Source organism: Procambarus clarkii, chromosome 78, assembly GCF_040958095.1.
Source record: "Procambarus clarkii isolate CNS0578487 chromosome 78, FALCON_Pclarkii_2.0, whole genome shotgun sequence".
In the NCBI taxonomy this organism is placed as follows: Eukaryota; Metazoa; Arthropoda; class Malacostraca; order Decapoda; family Cambaridae; genus Procambarus; species Procambarus clarkii.
Genome location: NC_091227.1, coordinates 10,694,084 through 10,713,355, shown reverse-complemented (window position 1 = coordinate 10,713,355; position 19,272 = coordinate 10,694,084). Strand labels below are relative to the sequence as shown.

Sequence of the window (19,272 nt, the reverse complement as noted above, 5' to 3'; positions counted from 1 at the left end):
ACGCGTACAGTGCTCTGTCCGCTCAGCCACCGGGTCCCTACCTAGCTGTGTCATTAGCCAAGTAATTAACTATACAATTTGCAGTGCTCTGTCCTTTAACAAACCCATTGACCCCCTCCCCTAACCTGCCTATTTTGTGCAACAGTCGGTTTAAGAGGATCCTTTCAAGCATCTTGCAAGTGCATGACACGAGGCTGATAGGTCTGTAATTACCAGGGTCATTGGGCTTCGGTATGGGAACAATTATTGCGTGTTTCCATTGTGTGGGCAACACTTCACTTAGGAATGACTTGTTAAACAGGTGGAGTAGTGGATTCCCAGACACTTCACACAGTGCATTGAGTATGTCGTAGGTGACGCCATCCTCACCAGGTGCTGTACTTTTACCCTTTTTCATAGCGCCCCTTACTTCCTGGGCTGTGATTGGTTCCCCATATTCGTCATCACTAGACTGTGCTCTTGTTATCGTAATTATTCTGTCATGTCTCAGGAGCTGTTCCCTGCTTACTTCTGTAGGGTGGGAGGAGGAGGATGCTGCATCACTCCACTTGTGGATTAGTTCCTCAGCCTTACCCTTACAGTTCCTCAGCCTGAACTCAGCTCAACAAGGTGAATACACACACACACACACACACACACACACACACACAAACTGCTCTACAGCCACATCAGGAGGAAAACAGCAGTGAAGGAACAAGTGATGAAACTGAGAACAAATACACAGAAAATAATAAGGTGGTGTGTGAAGAACTCGACAGGAGATTCCAGGCGGTCTTCACAGAAGAACAAGGTGAAGCCCCAGCACTAAATGAGGCAAACCAAGCAACCTTGGAGGAATTTGACCTCACCAGTGATGAGGTCAAAAGGAATCTGTTGGAGCTGAATGTGACAAAGGCTGTTGGTCCTGACAGAATCTCACCATAGATACTAAAAGAAGGTGCAGAGGCACTAAGTGTGCCACTCTCTATGGTGTATAACAGGTCACTGGAAACAGGAGACCTACCGGAAAGTTGGAAGACAGCTAATGTAGTCCCAATATACATAAAGGGTGACAGGCAAGAGGCACTGAACTACAAGCCAGTTTCCCTAACTTGTGTACCATGCAAGGTGATGGAGAAGATCGTGAGGAAAAGGCTCGTAGAGCATCTAGAGAGAAACAGCTTCGTAACACACCAGCATTGGTTCAGAGATGGTAAATCGTGCCTCACAGGTTTGATAGAATTCTGTGACCAAGCAACAAAAGTTAGGCTAGAAAGAGAAGGGTGGGCAGACTGCATTTTCTTGGACTGTCAGAAAGCCTTTGACAAAGTACCCCATAAAAGGCTGTTACGAAAGTTGGAGCAACAGGCAGGATTTTTTTTTATATTATTATTATTATTTTCCTACCACAGACGTGGCCACACATTTACAATGCTAACCAGCATTTATGCATTTTCTTCTGCCCTCCATGGACAGTGTTAGAGATCAGTTAAACACACAGTTCAGAACAGGCAGGAGTAAAAGGTAAGGTGCTCCAGTGGATAAGGGAGTATCTAAGCAACAGGAAACAGCGAGTAACTGTGAGGGGGAAGACATCAGAGTGGCGAGATGTCACCAGCAGAGTCCCACAGGGCTCAGTACTTGGACCATCCTGTTTCTAATATATGTAAATGATCTTCCAGAGGGTATAGACTCATTCCTCTCAAAGGTTTGCTGATGGTGCAAAAATTATGAGAAGAATCAAGACAGATGAAGATAGACAGAGACTACAGGATGACCTGGACAAACTGGAGGAATGTTCTAGAAAATGGTTGCTAAAGTTCAACTCAGGAAAGTGTAAAGTAATGAAATTAGGCGAAGGGAGCAGAAGGCTGAACACAAAGTACCATCTGGGAGGTGAAATCCTGCAAGAGTCAAATAGAGAGAAAGATCTGGGGATTGATATCACACCGAACCTGTCCCCAGAGGCCCACATCAAAAGGATATCATCAGCGGCATATGATAGGTTGGCCAGCATAAGAACTGCCTTTAGAAACTTGTGTAAGGAATCGTTCAGGACCTTGTATACCACTTATATCAGACCAATCCTGGAATATGCAGCTCTTGCCTGGAGTCCATATCTAGTTAAACACAAGACAAAGAGAAGATTCAGCTGTATGCCAGCAGACTTGTCCCGGAACTGAGAAGCATGAGCTACGAGGAAAGGCTGATGGAGCTGAACCTCACGTCCCTGGAAAACAGAAGAGTAAGGGGAGACATGATAACCACCTACAGAATTCTCAGAAGAACAGGGTGAACAAAGATATACTCTTCAGCACGGGTAGAACACGAACTAGGGGACACAGGTGGAAACTTAGTAACCTAATGAGCCACAGAGACATTAGAAAGAATTTTTTCAGTGTCAGAGTAGTTATTAAATGGATTCACTAGGAAGTGATGTAGTGGAGGCTGACTCCATACACAGTTTCAAGTGTAGATATGATAGATCCCAGTAGGCTCAGGAACCTGTACACCAGTTGATTGACAGTTGAGAGGCGGGACCAAAGAGACAAAGCTCAACCCCCGCAAGCACAAATAGGTGAGTACACACACACACACACACACACACACACACACACACACACACACACACGCCAGATCTGACATCTGATAGGACTTGCTGATGATAAGTCGTTGATAGTAGACAATCTAGAGATAATCACACTAATTACCATAGTAATTAAGAGCTGTCAGGGGGGGAGCTCCGACTCTAAGCCAAGACTAAGTGATAACATCTAGCGCAAGATATACCTTGAGTGTTGAAGTTCATGTACAGGTGAGTGGCCCTACTTGTGTGTGTGTGTGGCCCTACTTGTGTGTGTGTGTGGCCCTACTTGTGTGTGTGTGTGGCCCTACTTGTGTGTGTGTGTGGCCCTACTTGTGTGTGTGTGTGTGTGGCCATACTTGTGTGTGTGTGTGTGTGGCCCTACTTGTGTGTGTGTGTGTGTGGCCCTACTTGTGTGTGTGTGTGTGTGGCCCTACTTGTGTGTGTGTGTGTGTGGCCCTACTTGTGTGTGTGTGTGTGGCCCTACTTGTGTGTGTGTGTGTGTGGCCCTACTTGTGTGTGTGTGTGTGTCCCTACTTGTGTGTGTGTGTGTGGCCCTACTTGTGTGTGTGTGTGGCCCTACTTGTGTGTGTGTGTGTGTGTGTGTGTGTGTGGCCCTACTTGTGTGTGTGTGTGTGTGTGTGTGTGTGTGTGTGTGTGTGGCCCTACTTGTGTGTGTGTGGCCCTACTTGTGTGTGTGTGTGTGTGTGTGTGTGTGTGGCCCTACTTGTGTGTGTGTGTGTGTGTGTGTGTGGCCCTACTTGTGTGTGTGTGTGTGGCCCTACTTGTGTGTGTGTGTGGCCCTACTTGTGTGTGTGGCCCTACTTGTGTGTGTGTGTGTGGCCCTACTTGTGTGTGTGTGTGTGGCCCTACTTGTGTGTGTGTGTGTGGCCCTACTTTGTGTGTGTGTGTGTGGCCCTACTTGTGTGTGTGTGTGTGTGTGTGGCCCTACTTGTGTGTGTGTGTGTGTGTGTGTGTGTGTACTCGCCTAATTGTGCTTGCGGGGGTTGAGCTCTGGCTCTTTGGTCCCGCCTCTCAACCGTCAATCAACTGATGTACAGATTCCTGAGCCTACTGGGCTCTATCATATCTACATTTGAAACTGTGTATGGAGTCAGCCTCCACCACATCACTTCCTAATGCATTCCATTTACTAACTACTCTGACACTGAAAAAGTTCTTTCTAACGTCTCAGTGGCTCATTTGGGTACTCAGCTTCCACCTGTGTCCCCTTGTTCGCGTCCCACCAGTGTTGAATAGTTCATCCTTGTTTACCCGGTCGATTCCCCTGAGGATTTTGTAGGTTGTGATCATGTCCCCCCTTACTCTTCTGTCTTCCAGTGTCGTAAGGTGCATTTCCCGCAGCCTTTCCTCATAACTCATGCCTCTTAGTTCTGGGACTAGTCTAGTAGCATACCTTTGGACTTTTTCCAGCTTCGTCTTGTGCTTGACAAGGTACGGGCTCCATGCTGGGGCCGCATACTCCAGGATTGGTCTTACATATGTGGTCTACAAGATTCTGAATGATTCCTTACACAGGTTCCTGATCGCCGTTCTGATGTTAGCCAACCTCGCATATGCCGCAGACGTTATTCTCTTTATGTGGGCTTCAGGAGACAGGTTTGGTGTGATATCAACTCCTAGATCTTTCTCTCTGTCTGTTTCATTAAGTACTTCATCTCCTATTCTGTATCCTGTGCCTGGCCTCCTGTTTCCACTGCCTAGTTTCATTACTTTGCATTTACTCGGGTTGAACTTCAACAGCCATTTGTTGGACCATTCACTCAGTCTATCCAGGTCATCTTGTAGCCTCCTACTATCATCCTCTGTTTCAATCCTCCTCATAATTTTTGCATCGTCGGCAAACATTGAGAGGAACGAATCTATACCCTCTGGGAGATCATTTACATATACCAGAAACAGTATAGGTCCAAGGACTGACCCCTGCGGGACTCCACTTGTGACGTCTCGCCAATCTGAGACCTCACTCCTCGCACAGACTCGTTGTCTCCTGTTGCTTAGGTACTCCTCTATCCACCGGAGTACCTTCCCTCTCACTCCAGCCTGCATCTCCAACTTTCGCACTAGCCTCTTGTGTGGCACTGTATCAAAGGCTTTCTGACAATCCAAAAATATGCAGTCTGCCCACAATTCTCTTTCTTGCCTTATTTTTGTTGCCTGGTCGTAGAATTCAAGTAACCCTGTGAGGCAGGACCTGCCATCCCTGAACCCATGTTGATGCTGTGTTACAAAGTTCCTTCGCTCCAGATGCTCCACTAGTTTTTTTCGCACAATCTTCTCCATCAGCTTGCATGGTATGCAGGTTAGGGACACTGGCCTGTAGTTCAGTGCCTCCTGTCTATCCCCTTTCTTGTATATCGGGACTACGTTAGCTGCTTTCCAAATATCTGGCAGTTCCCCTGTTGCCAGTGATTTGTTATACACTATGGAGAGTGGTAGGCTCAGTTCTCTTGCTCCTTCCTTTAGGTCCTTCCTTGCTCCTTCCTTGTGTGGCCCTACTTGTGTGTGTGTGTGTGTGTGGCCATACTTGTGTGTGTGTGTGTGTGGCCATACTTGTGTGTGTGTGTGTGTGTGTGTGGCCATACTTGTGTGTGTGTGTGTGTGGCCATACTTGTGTGTGTGTGTGTGTGGCCCTACTTGTGTGTGTGTGTGTGTGTGGCCCTACTTGTGTGTGTGTGTGTGTGTGGCCCTACTTGTGTGTGTGTGTGTGTGGCCCTACTTGTGTGTGTGTGTGTGTGTGTGGCCCTACTTGTGTGTGTGTGGCCATACTTGCGGGTGTTTGGCCATACTTGTGTGTGTGTGGCCCTACTTGTGTGTGTGTGTGTGTGTGTGGCCCTACTTGTGTGTGTGTGTGTGTGTGTGGCCATACTTGCGTGTGAGTGTGGCCATACTTGCGTGTGTTTGGCCATACATGTGTGTGTGTGGCCATACTTGTGTGTGTGGCCATACTTGTGTGTGTGTGGCCATACTTGTGTGTGTGTGTGGCCATACTTGTGTGTGTGTGTGGCCATACTTGCGTGTGAGTGTGGCCATACTTGCGTGTGTTTGGCCATACTTGTGTGTGTGTGGCCATACTTGTGTGTGTGGCCATACTTGTGTGTGTGTGTGTGTGGCCATACTTGTGTGTGAGTGGCCATACTTGTGTGTGTGTGGCCATACTTGTGTGTGAGTGGCCATACTTGTGTGTGTGTGGTCATACTTGTGTGTGAGTGGCCATACTTGTGTGTGAGTGGCCATACTTGCGTGTGAGTGTGGCCATACTTGTGTGTGTGTGTTTGGCCATACTTGTGTGTGTGTGGCCATACTTGTGTGTGAGTGGCCATACTTGTGTGTGTGTGGTCATACTTGTGTGTGAGTGGCCATACTTGTGTGTGTGTGGCCATACTTGTGTGTGTGTGTGGCCATACTTGTGTGTGTGTGTGTGGCCATACTTGTGTGTGTGGCCATACTTGTGTGTGTGTGGCCATACTTGTGTGTGTGTGGCCATACTTGCGTGTGTGTGTGGCCATACTTGCGTGTGAGTGTGGCCATACTTGCGTGTGAGTGTGGCCATACTTGCGTGTGTTTGGCCATACTTGCGTGTGTGTGTGGCCATACTTGCGTGTGAGTGTGGCCATACTTGTGTGTGTGTGTGGCCATACTTGTGTGTGTGTGTGGCCATACTTGTGTGTGAGTGGCCATACTTGTGTGTGTGTGGCCATACTTGCGTGTGTGTGTGGCCATACTTGCGTGTGAGTGTGGCCATACTTGCGTGTGAGTGTGGCCATACTTGTGTGTGTGTGGCCATACTTGTGTGTGTGTGGCCATACTTGCGTGTGAGTGTGGCCATACTTGTGTGTGTGTGGCCATACTTTGTGTGTGGCCATACTTGCGTGTGAGTGTGGCCATACTTGCGTGTGAGTGTGGCCATACTTGTGTGTGTTTGGCCATACTTGTGTGTGAGTGGCCATACTTGTGTGTGGCCATACTTGTGTGTGTGTGTGGCCATACTTGTGTGTGTGTGGCCATACTTGTGTGTGTGTGTGGCCATACTTGCGTGTGAGTGTGGCCATACTTGCGTGTGAGTGTGGCCATACTTGTGTGTGTTTGGCCATACTTGTGTGTGAGTGGCCATACTTGTGTGTGGCCATACTTGTGTGTGTGTGTGGCCATACTTGTGTGTGTGTGGCCATACTTGTGTGTGTGTGTGGCCATACTTGTGTGTGTGTGGCCATACTTGTGTGTGTGTGTGGCCATACTTGTGTGTGTGTGGCCATACTTGTGTGTGTGTGTGGCCATACTTGTGTGTGTGTGTGGCCATACTTGTGTGTGTGTGTGTGGCCATACTTGTGTGTGTGTGTGTGGCCATACTTGTGTGTGTGTGTGTGGCCATACTTGTGTGTGTGTGTGGCCATACTTGTGTGTGTGTGTGTGGCCATACTTGTGTGTGTGTGGCCATACTTGTGTGTGTGTGGCCATACTTGTGTGTGTGTGTGTGGCCATACTTGTGTGTGAGTGGCCATACTTGTGTGTGTGTGGCCATACTTGTGTGTGTGTGAGTGGCCATACTTGTGTGTGTGTGTGTGGCCATACTTGTGTGTGAGTGGCCATACTTGTGTGTGTGTGGCCATACTTGTGTGTGTGTGAGTGGCCATACTTGTGTGTGTGTGTGTGGCCATACTTGTGTGTGTGTGAGTGGCCATACTTGTGTGTGTGTGTGTGGCCATACTTGTGTGTGAGTGGCCATACTTGTGTGTGTGTGAGTGGCCATACTTGTGTGTGTGTGAGTGGCCATACTTGTGTGTGTGTGAGTGGCCATACTTGTGTGTGAGTGGCCATACTTGTGTGTGAGTGGCCATACTTGTGTGTGTGTGGCCATACTTGTGTGTGAGTGGCCATACTTGTGTGTGTGTGTGGCCATACTTGCGTGTGTGTGTGGCCATACTTGTGTGTGTGTGTGGCCATACTTGCGTGTGTGTGTGGCCATACTTGTGTGTGTGTGGCCATACTTGCGTGTGTGAGTGGCCATACTTGTGTGTGTGTGGCCATACTTGTGTGTGAGTGGCCATACTTGTGTGTGTGTGGCCATACTTGTGTGTGAGTGGCCATACTTGTGTGTGTGTGTGGCCATACTTGCGTGTGTGTGTGGCCATACTTGTGTGTGTGTGAGTGGCCATACTTGTGTGTGTGTGTGGCCATACTTGCGTGTGTGTGTGGCCATACTTGTGTGTGTGTGAGTGGCCATACTTGTGTGTGTGTGTGGCCATACTTGTGTGTGTGTGTGGCCATACTTGTGTGTGTGTGTGGCCATACTTGTGTGTGAGTGGCCATACTTGTGTGTGTGTGTGGCCATACTTGCGTGTGTGTGTGGCCATACTTGTGTGTGTGTGAGTGGCCATACTTGTGTGTGTGTGTGGCCATACTTGCGTGTGTGTGTGGCCATACTTGTGTGTGTGTGTGGCCATACTTGTGTGTGAGTGTGGCCATACTTGTGTGTGTGTGGCCATACTTGTGTGTGTGTGGCCATACTTGTGTGTGTGTGTGGCCATACTTGTGTGTGTGTGGCCATACTTGTGTGTGTGTGTGTGGCCATACTTGTGTGTGTGTGGCCATACTTGTGTGTGTGTGTGTGGCCATACTTGTGTGTGTGTGTGTGGCCATACTTGTGTGTGTGTGTGTGGCCATACTTGTGTGTGTGTGTGTGGCCATACTTGTGTGTGTGTGTGTGGCCATACTTGTGTGTGTGTGTGTGGCCATACTTGTGTGTGTGTGGCCATACTTTATATACCCACTAAGCATATTGCAATATAATGAATCAAATGAATAATTGACAAAATTCTTTTACTTTTTTAAATTTTTAAACAAAAGATAAACAAAATTCTGTAGTCAAATTCTGTGGTCCACAAGTTGTAGAGAATCACGACCTCCGAATGTGGATTATCATCGCCTGTGAGGGATTAGTCTTTTTTCCCTAATCAGGTGTTTGATCAGGACGTTCAACCCACCATTCAGATAGATCAGCGAGTGCCTACTTATCAGATTATCTTCACAATGTCTGACCTCGGTACTGGTGAGGTGTTGGTCGTCTCTGGTCTCCCTCGCCTATTGTGCTGTCGGCTGTTTAGCGCAATGAGATTCTTCATTTTATCATTTACATCTGAAAATGTATTTGCAGAGTTTGCGTCAACAATCCCTGTGTAGAGCAGGGAAAATGGAGGGCGGGACCGTGGAGGGGTGACTTAAGGAGCCTGGCTGGCCTGGGGTTGGTGCGGAAGGTCTGGGTTTACACTGCGGTTGAAGGGTCCCTGACATTTACGTGTTTTGGTGGGACAGGGTCGTGTCAAGGTCTGGGGTAGGAATAGAGGGTTTAGTATCAAGTTATGGGTTGGTGGGCATGGTCGAGACAGGGACTGATATCGAGAGGGAGCACGCGACTGTTGATACCGGGACAAGATATCGAGAGGGAGCACGCGACTGTTGATACCGGGGCAAGATATCGAGAGGGAGCACGCGACTGTTGATACCGGGGCAAGATATCGAGAGGGAGCACGCGACTGTTGATACCGGGGCAAGATATCGAGAGGGAGCACGCGACTGTTGATACCGGGGCAAGATATCGAGAGGGAGCACGCGACTGTTGAGACCGGGGCAAGATAACAGCGCTGAGCTTAGCGAGTCAGCGGTGATATCAGTAGCGTGCATTGTTGAGTGAAAAGCGTTGGTTTTACAATAACTAATTCTATTGGTCACACACTGACCACTAACACACACATTGTACCACGCGGGAACGACGCAAATTCCACCAATCACAATGCGAGTTTAACACCGAGAAAGTAGCTAATGATGTTCGAATGAATGTTATCTGCTAAACAATACAGATTCGAAATTAACCTTCTCTCTCTACACCCACATCCTCTTCCAGAACTTCACCTCCCCATCCATCTCCCTCCCCCATCCTTTCCAATCCCTTTGGACAGATTCGAAATTTAATTCCTCTGGATACCACCAGAGCTTGAAGTAGTGCGCGAGTAGAGATGAGTGTGCAGGGATCATTAACACTCACACAAGTTATACTGAAACTATTCCCCAGCGAAAGTTTTACTGACTTTCAAAAACACAGTGACCTGAAAACTAAAACTATAACATTATGATTAAAACCATTAGACGTTAATAAGGGACTAGTCAAAGAGCAACTCTGCTGAACAATGTTCACCAGAACATTGTTCTGGTGAACAATGTTTTGGTGGCCAGGATGTACCCCTGGAGGACTGACGGAGCTGACAGCTTTGCCAAATATTACGTGGCGGATACACGTGTGTCGTGGCGGATACACGTGTGTCGTGGCGGATACACGTGTGTCGTGGCGGATACACGTGTGTCGTGGCGGATACACGTGTGTCGTGGCGGATACACGTGTGTCGTGGCGGATACACGTGTGTCGTGGCGGATACACGTGTGTCGTGGCGGATACACGTGTGTCGTGGCGGATACACGTGTGTCGTGGCGGATACACGTGTGTCGTGGCGGATACACGTGTGTCGTGGCGGGTACACGTGTGTCGTGGCGGATACACGTGTGTCGTGGCGGATACACGTGTGTCGTGGCGGATACACGTGTGTCGTGGCGGATACACGTGTGTCGTGGCGGGTACACGTGTGTCGTGGCGGGTACACGTGTGTCGTGGCGGATACACGTGTGTCGTGGCGGGTACACGTGTGTCGTGGCGGATACACGTGTGTCGTGGCGGATACACGTGTGTCGTGGCGGGTACACGTGTGTCGTGGCGGATACACGTGTGTCGTGGCGGATACACGTGTGTCGTGGCGGATACACGTGTGTCGTGGCGGATACACGTGTGTCGTGGCGGATACACACGTGTGTCGTGGCGGATACACGTGTGTCGTGGCGGATACACGTGTGTCGTGGCGGATACACGTGTGTCGTGGCGGGTACACGTGTGTCGTGGCGGATACACGTGTGTCGTGGCGGATACACGTGTGTCGTGGCGGATACACGTGTGTCGTGGCGGGTACACGTGTGTCGTGGCGGGTACACGTGTGTCGTGGCGGATACACGTGTGTCGTGGCGGATACACACGTGTGTCGTGGCGGATACACACGTGTGTCGTGGCGGGTACACGTGTGTCGTGGCGGGTACACGTGTGTCGTGGCGGGTACACGTGTGTCGTGGCGGGTACACGTGTGTCGTGGCGGGTACACGTGTGTCGTGGCGGGTACACGTGTGTCGTGGCGGATACACGTGTGTCGTGGCGGATACACGTGTGTCGTGGCGGATACACGTGTGTCGTGGCGGATACACGTGTGTCGTGGCGGATACACGTGTGTCGTGGCGGATACACGTGTGTCGTGGCGGATACACGTGTGTCGTGGCGGATACACGTGTGTCGTGGCGGATACACGTGTGTCGTGGCGGATACACGTGTGTCGTGGCGGATACACGTGTGTCGTGGCGGATACACGTGTGTCGTGGCGGATACACGTGTGTCGTGGCGGATACACGTGTGTCGTGGCGGATACACGTGTGTCGTGGCGGATACACGTGTGTCGTGGCGGATACACGTGTGTCGTGGCGGATACACGTGTGTCGTGGCGGATACACGTGTGTCGTGGCGGATACACGTGTGTCGTGGCGGATACACGTGTGTCGTGGCGGATACACGTGTGTCGTGGCGGATACACACGTGTCGTGGCGGATACACACGTGTCGTGGCGGATACACACGTGTCGTGGCGGATACACACGTGTCGTGGCGGATACACACGTGTCGTGGCGGATACACGTGTGTCGTGGCGGATACACACGTGTCGTGGCGGATACACACGTGTCGTGGCGGATACACGTGTGTCGTGGCGGATACACGTGTGTCGTGGCGGATACACGTGTGTCGTGGCGGATACACACGTGTCGTGGCGGATACACACGTGTCCACATTCTGAAAGATAAAGCACGGATGAACTTAACATTGTAGAATATCCCATAAATGTTATCTGATCCCCTTGGTTGAGAAATGCTGAACTCTGTCAATTCTACCTGAATACTACTAGAACGTTTGATGGTATACTGAAGTTGTTTGTAATAAGATATACTCTGTAATACATAGATTATGTAATACGAGTCTTGGATTCAAACTTAACCTTATAAATTTAATCGTAGCCTAGTTTGGATCTAATGGTCTATTGTTATTTGAATTAGCACCTTAATCACTTTTCGTGGTAGAGCTCAATACACTCATACTGTAGCAGCTTTGTAATCTTGTCCATGTGGGAGAGACGACATTGTATATATGCTGGTCAGTAATGTCCATGACACGATGTCTCTGCTACAAATGTCATGATGTACCTCATGTTTGATTTAAATAAATGAATCCATTTAATATTTGTCTCGGTGTTACGTCTGCTTATGTTAGACGGCATTCTAGACTCGCCAGAGGGTTAGGTATGGTACCTGAAACCCCGAGAGAGATATAGAAACTATAGACAGTTAAACAATATGCCAAACAACAAAAAGAGGGAAAACGGTAGGGAAGAGTTGGGAGGGGAAAGAGAGAGAGGTGTGACAGCGTGGGGAGGGGGGAGGGGGTGTGACAGCGTGGGGAGGGGGGAGGGGGGAGAGGGAGAGAGGTGTGACAGCGTGGGGGGGGGAGATGTGACAGCGTGGGGGGCGGGGGGAGAGGTGTGTGACAGCGTATGGTCACCATGTGGTCTGGCGCGACACTGGACCGCCGCGGCCACCGCAGCCCATAAACTTTATTCTAAATTTCCCGCGCTCTGATCGGCTTAGGGAAGACAAAAGGCGAAGGAGGTGCGCACGAGCGGAGGCATTGTCATAGGATCAGACACCTTGTGGGCGGGTCAGTGGGGGGAGTTGATCCTCTTTAGCCGCACCAAATGATGATCACTTTGACACCTTAGTACGGGGGATTAAATACTTTGCAGCGGTGGACCGCTGTCCACCTGGATTTAATAAATATAGTTTGTGTTTAAATTATAACGTGCTCATAGAACATGAACGTAGTCACCCCTACTTTAAGATCAATTTTCCTTTTTTCATTGATATATTCGGATAGAAAACCGAATATATTAAGATAAACTGGAAAAGTTTTCAGATAAAGATGACATGAACAAGAACAGATGTTCTCCCTCTGACACTGCTGATGATTGATTGATAAAGATTAAGCGACCCAAGAGGTGGCACGGACATGAATAGCCCGTAAAGACACTGCGATTGCTAGCCGGGAGCTAAAGTTGGCCCTAACAATGTGTTCTTCATCATATCACTGGAGCTACAGTAATTTAGATGTGATATTTTTAGAAATATAATGAACAATATGAACATTCAGAAATGATTCTAATCTCAGACGAGGAGTCACAATAACGTGGCTGAAATAATCGACTCGAGAATGGTCCAGGACGGACCGAAACGTCGTAGTCCCTTCACTTTCTAGTGTGTGGTCTGGTCAACATGATTCTAATCCTTTCTGTGTAACATGAAAGTGTCCAGCACAAATTATTATAAACCAGCACATCACTTGTGTAAACGGGGGAATACTATACACTTGTGTATAGTCACGAGGCCTCGCACCAGTTGTATGAACGGGAATGTAGTGTACACGTCCCTGTGTATTTCCCTGTGTGAAGAGCAGTGTGCTGGCCACTGTCATGCTGGGGGTCGTGGGGCCTGGTAGAGATGTGCAAGTGTGTGTCTGCTCTTCTAATGAGCCGTCACATAATTCCCTCACATAATCACATCCCCTCTCACACATCTTGAACTTTCCCTCTCTCACACCTCTTCCACTCTCACACCTTCCCTCCCTATTTCCCAATCTTCCCCCTCTCCTGCCCGTCTTTCCTCTTTATTCCAATCTTTCCCTCTCGCCACCCTGCATCTACTCCCCCCCCCCCCCGCCCCCGTCTTCACCGGGGGCTTCACTTCATTTACGGGGCCTGGTAGCCTGGTGGATAGCGCGCAGGACTCGTAATTCGGTGGCGCGGGTTCGATTCCCATACCAGGCAGAAACTAATGGGCAAAGTTTCTTTCACTCTGGATGCCCCTGTTACCTAGCAGTAAATTGGTACCTGGGAGTTAGTCAGCTGTCACGGGCTGCTTCCTGGGTGTGTGTGTGTGGTGTATGGAGAAGAAAAAAAAAGTAGTTAGTAAACAGTTGATTGACAGCTGAGAGGCGGGCCAAAAGAGCAAAGCTCAACCCCCGCAAACACAACTAGGTGAATACCTGTCTCCACCCGTTCTTCTTCCCTTTTATAAACAGGCCCCTCCCTCCTCCTGTCATCTCCCCCTCTCTCCTTTCCTACTATTCTCCCTCCCCCTTTCCCATTTTCCCTCTCTCCCGTCCTCCCTCACTCCCTTTCTTCCCCCATCCCTCCCTCCGTCCCTAGCCCCCCTCAGTTTCATTCCCTGGCCGCTATTCTCCTCTTCCTTCCGTTCTATCTCTCACTGGACCAGACACGCTCGAGTAACATTAAATTAGCATTATCGAGGTTGCCTCAACATTACTCCCTGAATAACCTCGGTGGGCCTTTGACCATCTTGCAGCAGGTGACACTGTTGTCACCGAGGCCAGGGGGCCTGGTAGGTTGATAGCGCGCAGGACTCGTAATTATGTGGCGCGGATTCGATTCCCGCACCTGGCAGAAACAATTGGGCAAAGTTTCTTTCACCCTGAATGCCCCTGTTACCTAGCAGTAAATAGGTATCTGGGAGTTAGTGAGCTGTCACGGGCTGCTTCCTGGGGGTGAGTGTGTGTGTGGGGGGGTAAAAAATAATATTAATAAACAGTTGATTGACAGTTGAGAGGCAAGCCGAAAGAGCAAAGCTCAACCCCTGCAAATACAACTAGGTGGCACTGCCAGCAGAGTAAGAAATAGGGAAATATCTGACCCCATGACCTTGTACGACTCGTAATTGTGAGGAGCGTCACTGAAAGATTGTTTGGAGACGTTCTTAGCTTTCAGATAGTAGTATATTGACTAGTAAGGAATTCTTGAAGCTAAAACACAAATATTCCGAGGCCTAGTATAGCACACATATGTACTATACTAGGCCGCAGATATCGTGTATTAGGCCAAGGGAGGTTAAGTTAGGTTAGTTTGTCAAAGCAACACAAGTAAAAAATAGTTTTCCGGTTTGTCCAACTCAATAGTTCAGTTTTCTACGTTCTAATTTCGTTGTACGTCGGTATATATACTACGGTCTTCATCGTCACTATAAGTACTACCATAACAGAAGCATGGGCTGTTGTGGTACGTTGTGGCAGTCCCTGTGTGTGTGTCTGGTACATGGAGGCAGTCCCTGTGTGTGTGTCTGGTACATGGAGGCAGTCCCTGTGTGTGTGTGATACATGGAGGCAGTCCTTATATGTGTGTGGTACATGGTGGAGACAACCTATATGTGTGGTACTTTATGGACACAGTATATGTGGTACATGATGTATAATTAACCTGAGCTTAATGAGTTTTTCTTGTGTAAAAATGCGAGATTTCGTAAAGATTCAACACCTTCATAGATGCCGGTGATAAACTTCTAAATGTCTCTCAAGTGGGGTTTTTTCAGGGATATTCCTGCGCGGGCCCTAAGCCTCTGACTGGCCCACTAAGTGTTGCTTGTTTCTGTTTTACTTGGGCGGAGTATGAGTATTATGACTCGTATGGTCGCTTCAGTAAGATTTTGTCCCACGTGTTTAACAACTTCTTCTGCTCTGTTGAATCTAAGTTGAAATCTTAATGGGTTTGTAACTGTGCACTGTGTTAGATAATGTTCCAGTGGTCTGTCGGGCATTTTTCCACAGCGCTGACATTTCCTCTCATCTTCCGGAACCTGTAAGCCTATTTCCCATGCACATGGGTATCCAAGCCTGATGCGATGTAAGTGTACTTCTGTTGCTCTACTGTTCCCTTTCATCAACCTAAGTGGTTCGTAGTTGGTTGAATTCTTGTACCAACCCGCAGATCCTGATGTTGCAACTGCTGTGTTGTGGTCACTGTACATCTTTTGTATTGCTCTGTTTCTAATTACTTTCTTAATCTGTGATAGACTCTGTGGTATGTAAATGTCTTCATTTCTTCTCTTAGTTGCAAGTTTTGCAGCTTCGTCTGCAATGTCATTTCCTATTATTCCTCCATGACTTGGCATCCAGTTGATAAGTACCCGTCGGCCTTGTCGTTTGAGTGTTTGCATTAATGATATGACATTTGTGATCAGATGTATGTTATCACATATGTGTTCTTGTTGCAAGGTTTCAATGGCGGTTCTCGAATCTGTATGTATGATAACATGTTGTCAGTTTTGAGCAAGAGCTTGTTCCAAAGCCTTTTGAATAGCTAGCATCTCTGTTTGTAAAGTCGAACACCCATTTGAGAGCCTCCAACTATTTACAGAGTTTCCTGCCTTAACTGCAGCTCTGGTTTCTTGTCCCTGCTGGTCTACTGATCCATCTGTGAAGTATGTGAAGCTGTCGGATGCCATGTTTGCTTCTGTATGCATCTGTGCAATGTTACGTAGCAGATGAGGATTTGTCTGGTTCCTTTTTCCTTCAATAACCATAATCTTAAAGTCTGCTGGCGGAGATTCCCAAGGGGATTACATAACAAAGTCTGCATGTATTTCGTCGACACCCTTCTCAGTGACTGTGTTTGTTATATCGAATGTATTGATGGTGTTTATCGCACAATGGGTCCACCTGTTGCTATTGGAGGCTCTTCTGTCCAGAGTTAGTGCTCCAGTGATTATATCTGTAAGTGAACTTATACCAAGATATTGACTAGGTCTAGTCAATATTTTGGTCAGCATGCACGCAGCAATCCCTTTTACTCTTATTTCAATCGACATTAGCTTAATTTCTGGTCCTAGGTTCAGTATTTTAGTCCATCTGGGAGCTCCTGTTATGATTCGCAATGCATCATTTTGAATAACCTCAACGTTTGCCCACTGACCAGGAGAAAGAGTGAGTAAGGCAGGCGCTGCATAATCAACTAGGGAACGAACGGCGTGTATGTAAAACATTCTTAACACTTTGTGTCCCACTCCTAGACGGGACCCTGTGATTGATCTCATTATATTTAGTCGTGATTTTGCTTTCTCCTTCAGATATTGAATTTGCTTGTTGAATGTCATTTTAGAATCTATCCACACTCCGAGATATTGATATTGTGTAACCCACTGAAGGTTAATGTCTTGCATTTAGAAGTGAATGGACAACACACGCTTCCAAGATGTAGGAATTTTCCATCACACCAAACCTTGTAGACTTTGTAAACTTGTAGACTTACAGACTTCGGATTAGTCAGTAACCGTGAGATTGTGCATCTCTCGGAATGTAGCAAGCAGTAGTGTGGACTCTAAAAGAGAACGGCCATGGTATTGAGCAAACACATTAGCTATGTCGGAACGAATCGGAGCAAAATAAATTTGTTCTGTAGCATTACCAACATAACTGCTTGCGACATGATTAGATTTAATTTGGAGATAGACTCCACCCTGGAGAGGACTGACCTCTAAACCGAATTTGATGCTAACTCGTTTGGATAGACCGGTTCTTCAGCTGTGTAACCGATTCACTGCACATGTAAACTGACTGTATAGTGACTGTTGTTGTCCGCTTCTTGAATCACTTGGGACATATAAGACTAGTGATATATATATGTACATGTATTTGTGTAAAAGAAAAAGATACTTTTGTAACTAGTTCACAAAATTGTTACTTAGCTAAGTGAATTGTGGGGGGGTTCAGTCCCTGAACTGTGGGGGTTCAGTCCCTGAACTGTGGGGGGGGGGTTCAGTCCCTGAACTGTGGGGGGGGGGTCAGTCCCTGAACTGTGGGGGGGGGGGGGTTCAGTCCCTGAACTGTGGGGGGGTTCAGTCCCTGAACTGTGGGGGGGGTTCAGTCCCTGAACTGTGGGGGGGGGTTCAGTCCCTGAACTGTGGGGGGGTTCAGTCCCTGAACTGTGGGGGGGTTCAGTCCCTGAACTGTGGGGGGGTTCAGTCCCTGAACTGTGGGGGGGTTCAGTCCCTGAACTGTGGGGGGGTTCAGTCCCTGAACTGTGGGGGGGTTCAGTCCCTGAACTGTGGGGGGGTTCAGTCCCTGAACTGTGGGGGGGTTCAGTCCCTGAACTGTGGGGGGGTTCAGTCCCTGAACTGTGGGGGGGTTCAGTCCCTGAACTGTGGGGGGGTTCAGTCCCTGAACTGTGGGGGGGTTCAGTCCCTGAACTGTGGGGGGGTTCAGTCCCTGAACTGTGGGGGGGTTCAGTCCCTGAACTGTGGGGGGGGTTCAGTCCCTGAACTGTGGGGGGGTTCAGTCCCTGAACTGTGGGGGGGTTCAGTCCCTGAACTGTGGGGGGGTTCAGTCCCTGAACTGTGGGGGGGTTCAGTCCCTGAACTGTGGGGGGGGTTCAGTCCCTGAACTGTGGGGGGGGTTCAGTCCCTGAACTGTGGGGGGGGTTCAGTCCCTGAACTGTGGGGGGGGTTCAGTCCCTGAACTGTGGGGGGGGTTCAGTCCCTGAACTGTGGGGGGGGTTCAGTCCCTGAACTGTGGGGGGGGTTCAGTCCCTGAACTGTGGGGGGGGGTTCAGTCCCTGAACTGTGGGGGGGGTTCAGTCCCTGAACTGTGGGGGGGGTTCAGTCCCTGAACTGTGGGGGGGGGTTCAGTCCCTGAACTGTGGGGGGGGGTTCAGTCCCTGAACTGTGGGGGGGGGTTCAGTCCCTGAACTGTGGGGGGGGGTTCAGTCCCTGAACTGTGGGGGGGGGTTCAGTCCCTGAACTGTGGGGGGGGGGTTCAGTCCCTGAACTGTGGGGGGGGGGTTCAGTCCCTGAACTGTGGGGGGGGGGTTCAGTCCCTGAACTGTGGGGGGGGGGTTCAGTCCCTGAACTGTGGGGGGGGGGGTTCAGTCCCTGAACTGTGGGGGGGGGGTTCAGTCCCTGAACTGTGGGGGGGGGGTTCAGTCCCTGAACTGTGGGGGGGTTCAGTCCCTGAACTGTGGGGGGGTTCAGTCCCTGAACTGTGGGGGGGTTCAGTCCCTGAACTGTGGGGGGGTTCAGTCCCTGAACTGTGGGGGGGTTCAGTCCCTGAACTGTGGGGGGGTTCAGTCCCTGAACTGTGGGGGGGTTCAGTCCCTGAACTGTGGGGGGGTTCAGTCCCTGAACTGTGGGGGGGGGGGTTCAGTCCCTGAACTGTGGGGGGGGGTTCAGTCCCTGAACTGTGGGGGGGGGGGGGTTCAGTCCCTGAACTGTGGGGGGGGGGGTTCAGTCCCTGAACTGTGGGGGGGTTCAGTCCCTGAACTGTGGGGGGTTCAGTCCCTGAACTGAATGATAACCTCAACAATGATAACCTCAGCAATGATAACCTCAACAATGATAACCTCAGCAATGATAACCTCAACAATGATAACCTCAGCAATGATAACCTCAACAATGATAACCTCAACAATGATAACCTCAACAATGATAACCTCAGCAATGATAACCTCAACAATGATAACCTCAACAATGATAACCTCAGCAATGATAACCTCAACAATGATAACCTCAACAATGATAACCTCAGCAATGATAACCTCAGCAATGATAACCTCAACAATGATAACCTCAACAATGATAACATCAGCAATGATAACCTCAGCAATGATAACCTCAGCAATGATAACCTCAACAATGATAACCTCAACAATGATAACCTCAACA

General features: G+C 49.0%; 2 protein-coding genes across 3 annotated transcripts in view; both read left to right on the top strand.

Moving 5' to 3' along the window:
* The window catches only part of LOC138357375 (uncharacterized), a 173,332-nt gene that overhangs the window by 11,447 nt on the left and 142,613 nt on the right, over positions 1–19,272 (top strand). The gene's annotated exons all lie outside the window — the stretch shown is intronic.
* LOC138357476 (uncharacterized) overlaps positions 1,101–19,272 on the top strand; it is a 63,507-nt gene continuing 45,335 nt past the window's right edge. Inside the window, exons 1-2 of the mRNA XM_069314331.1 lie at positions 1,101–1,192; positions 18,926–19,224. Coding sequence (XP_069170432.1) covers positions 1,101–1,192; positions 18,926–19,224 — 391 coding nt within the window. The remainder of the gene's footprint in view (positions 1,193–18,925; positions 19,225–19,272) is intronic.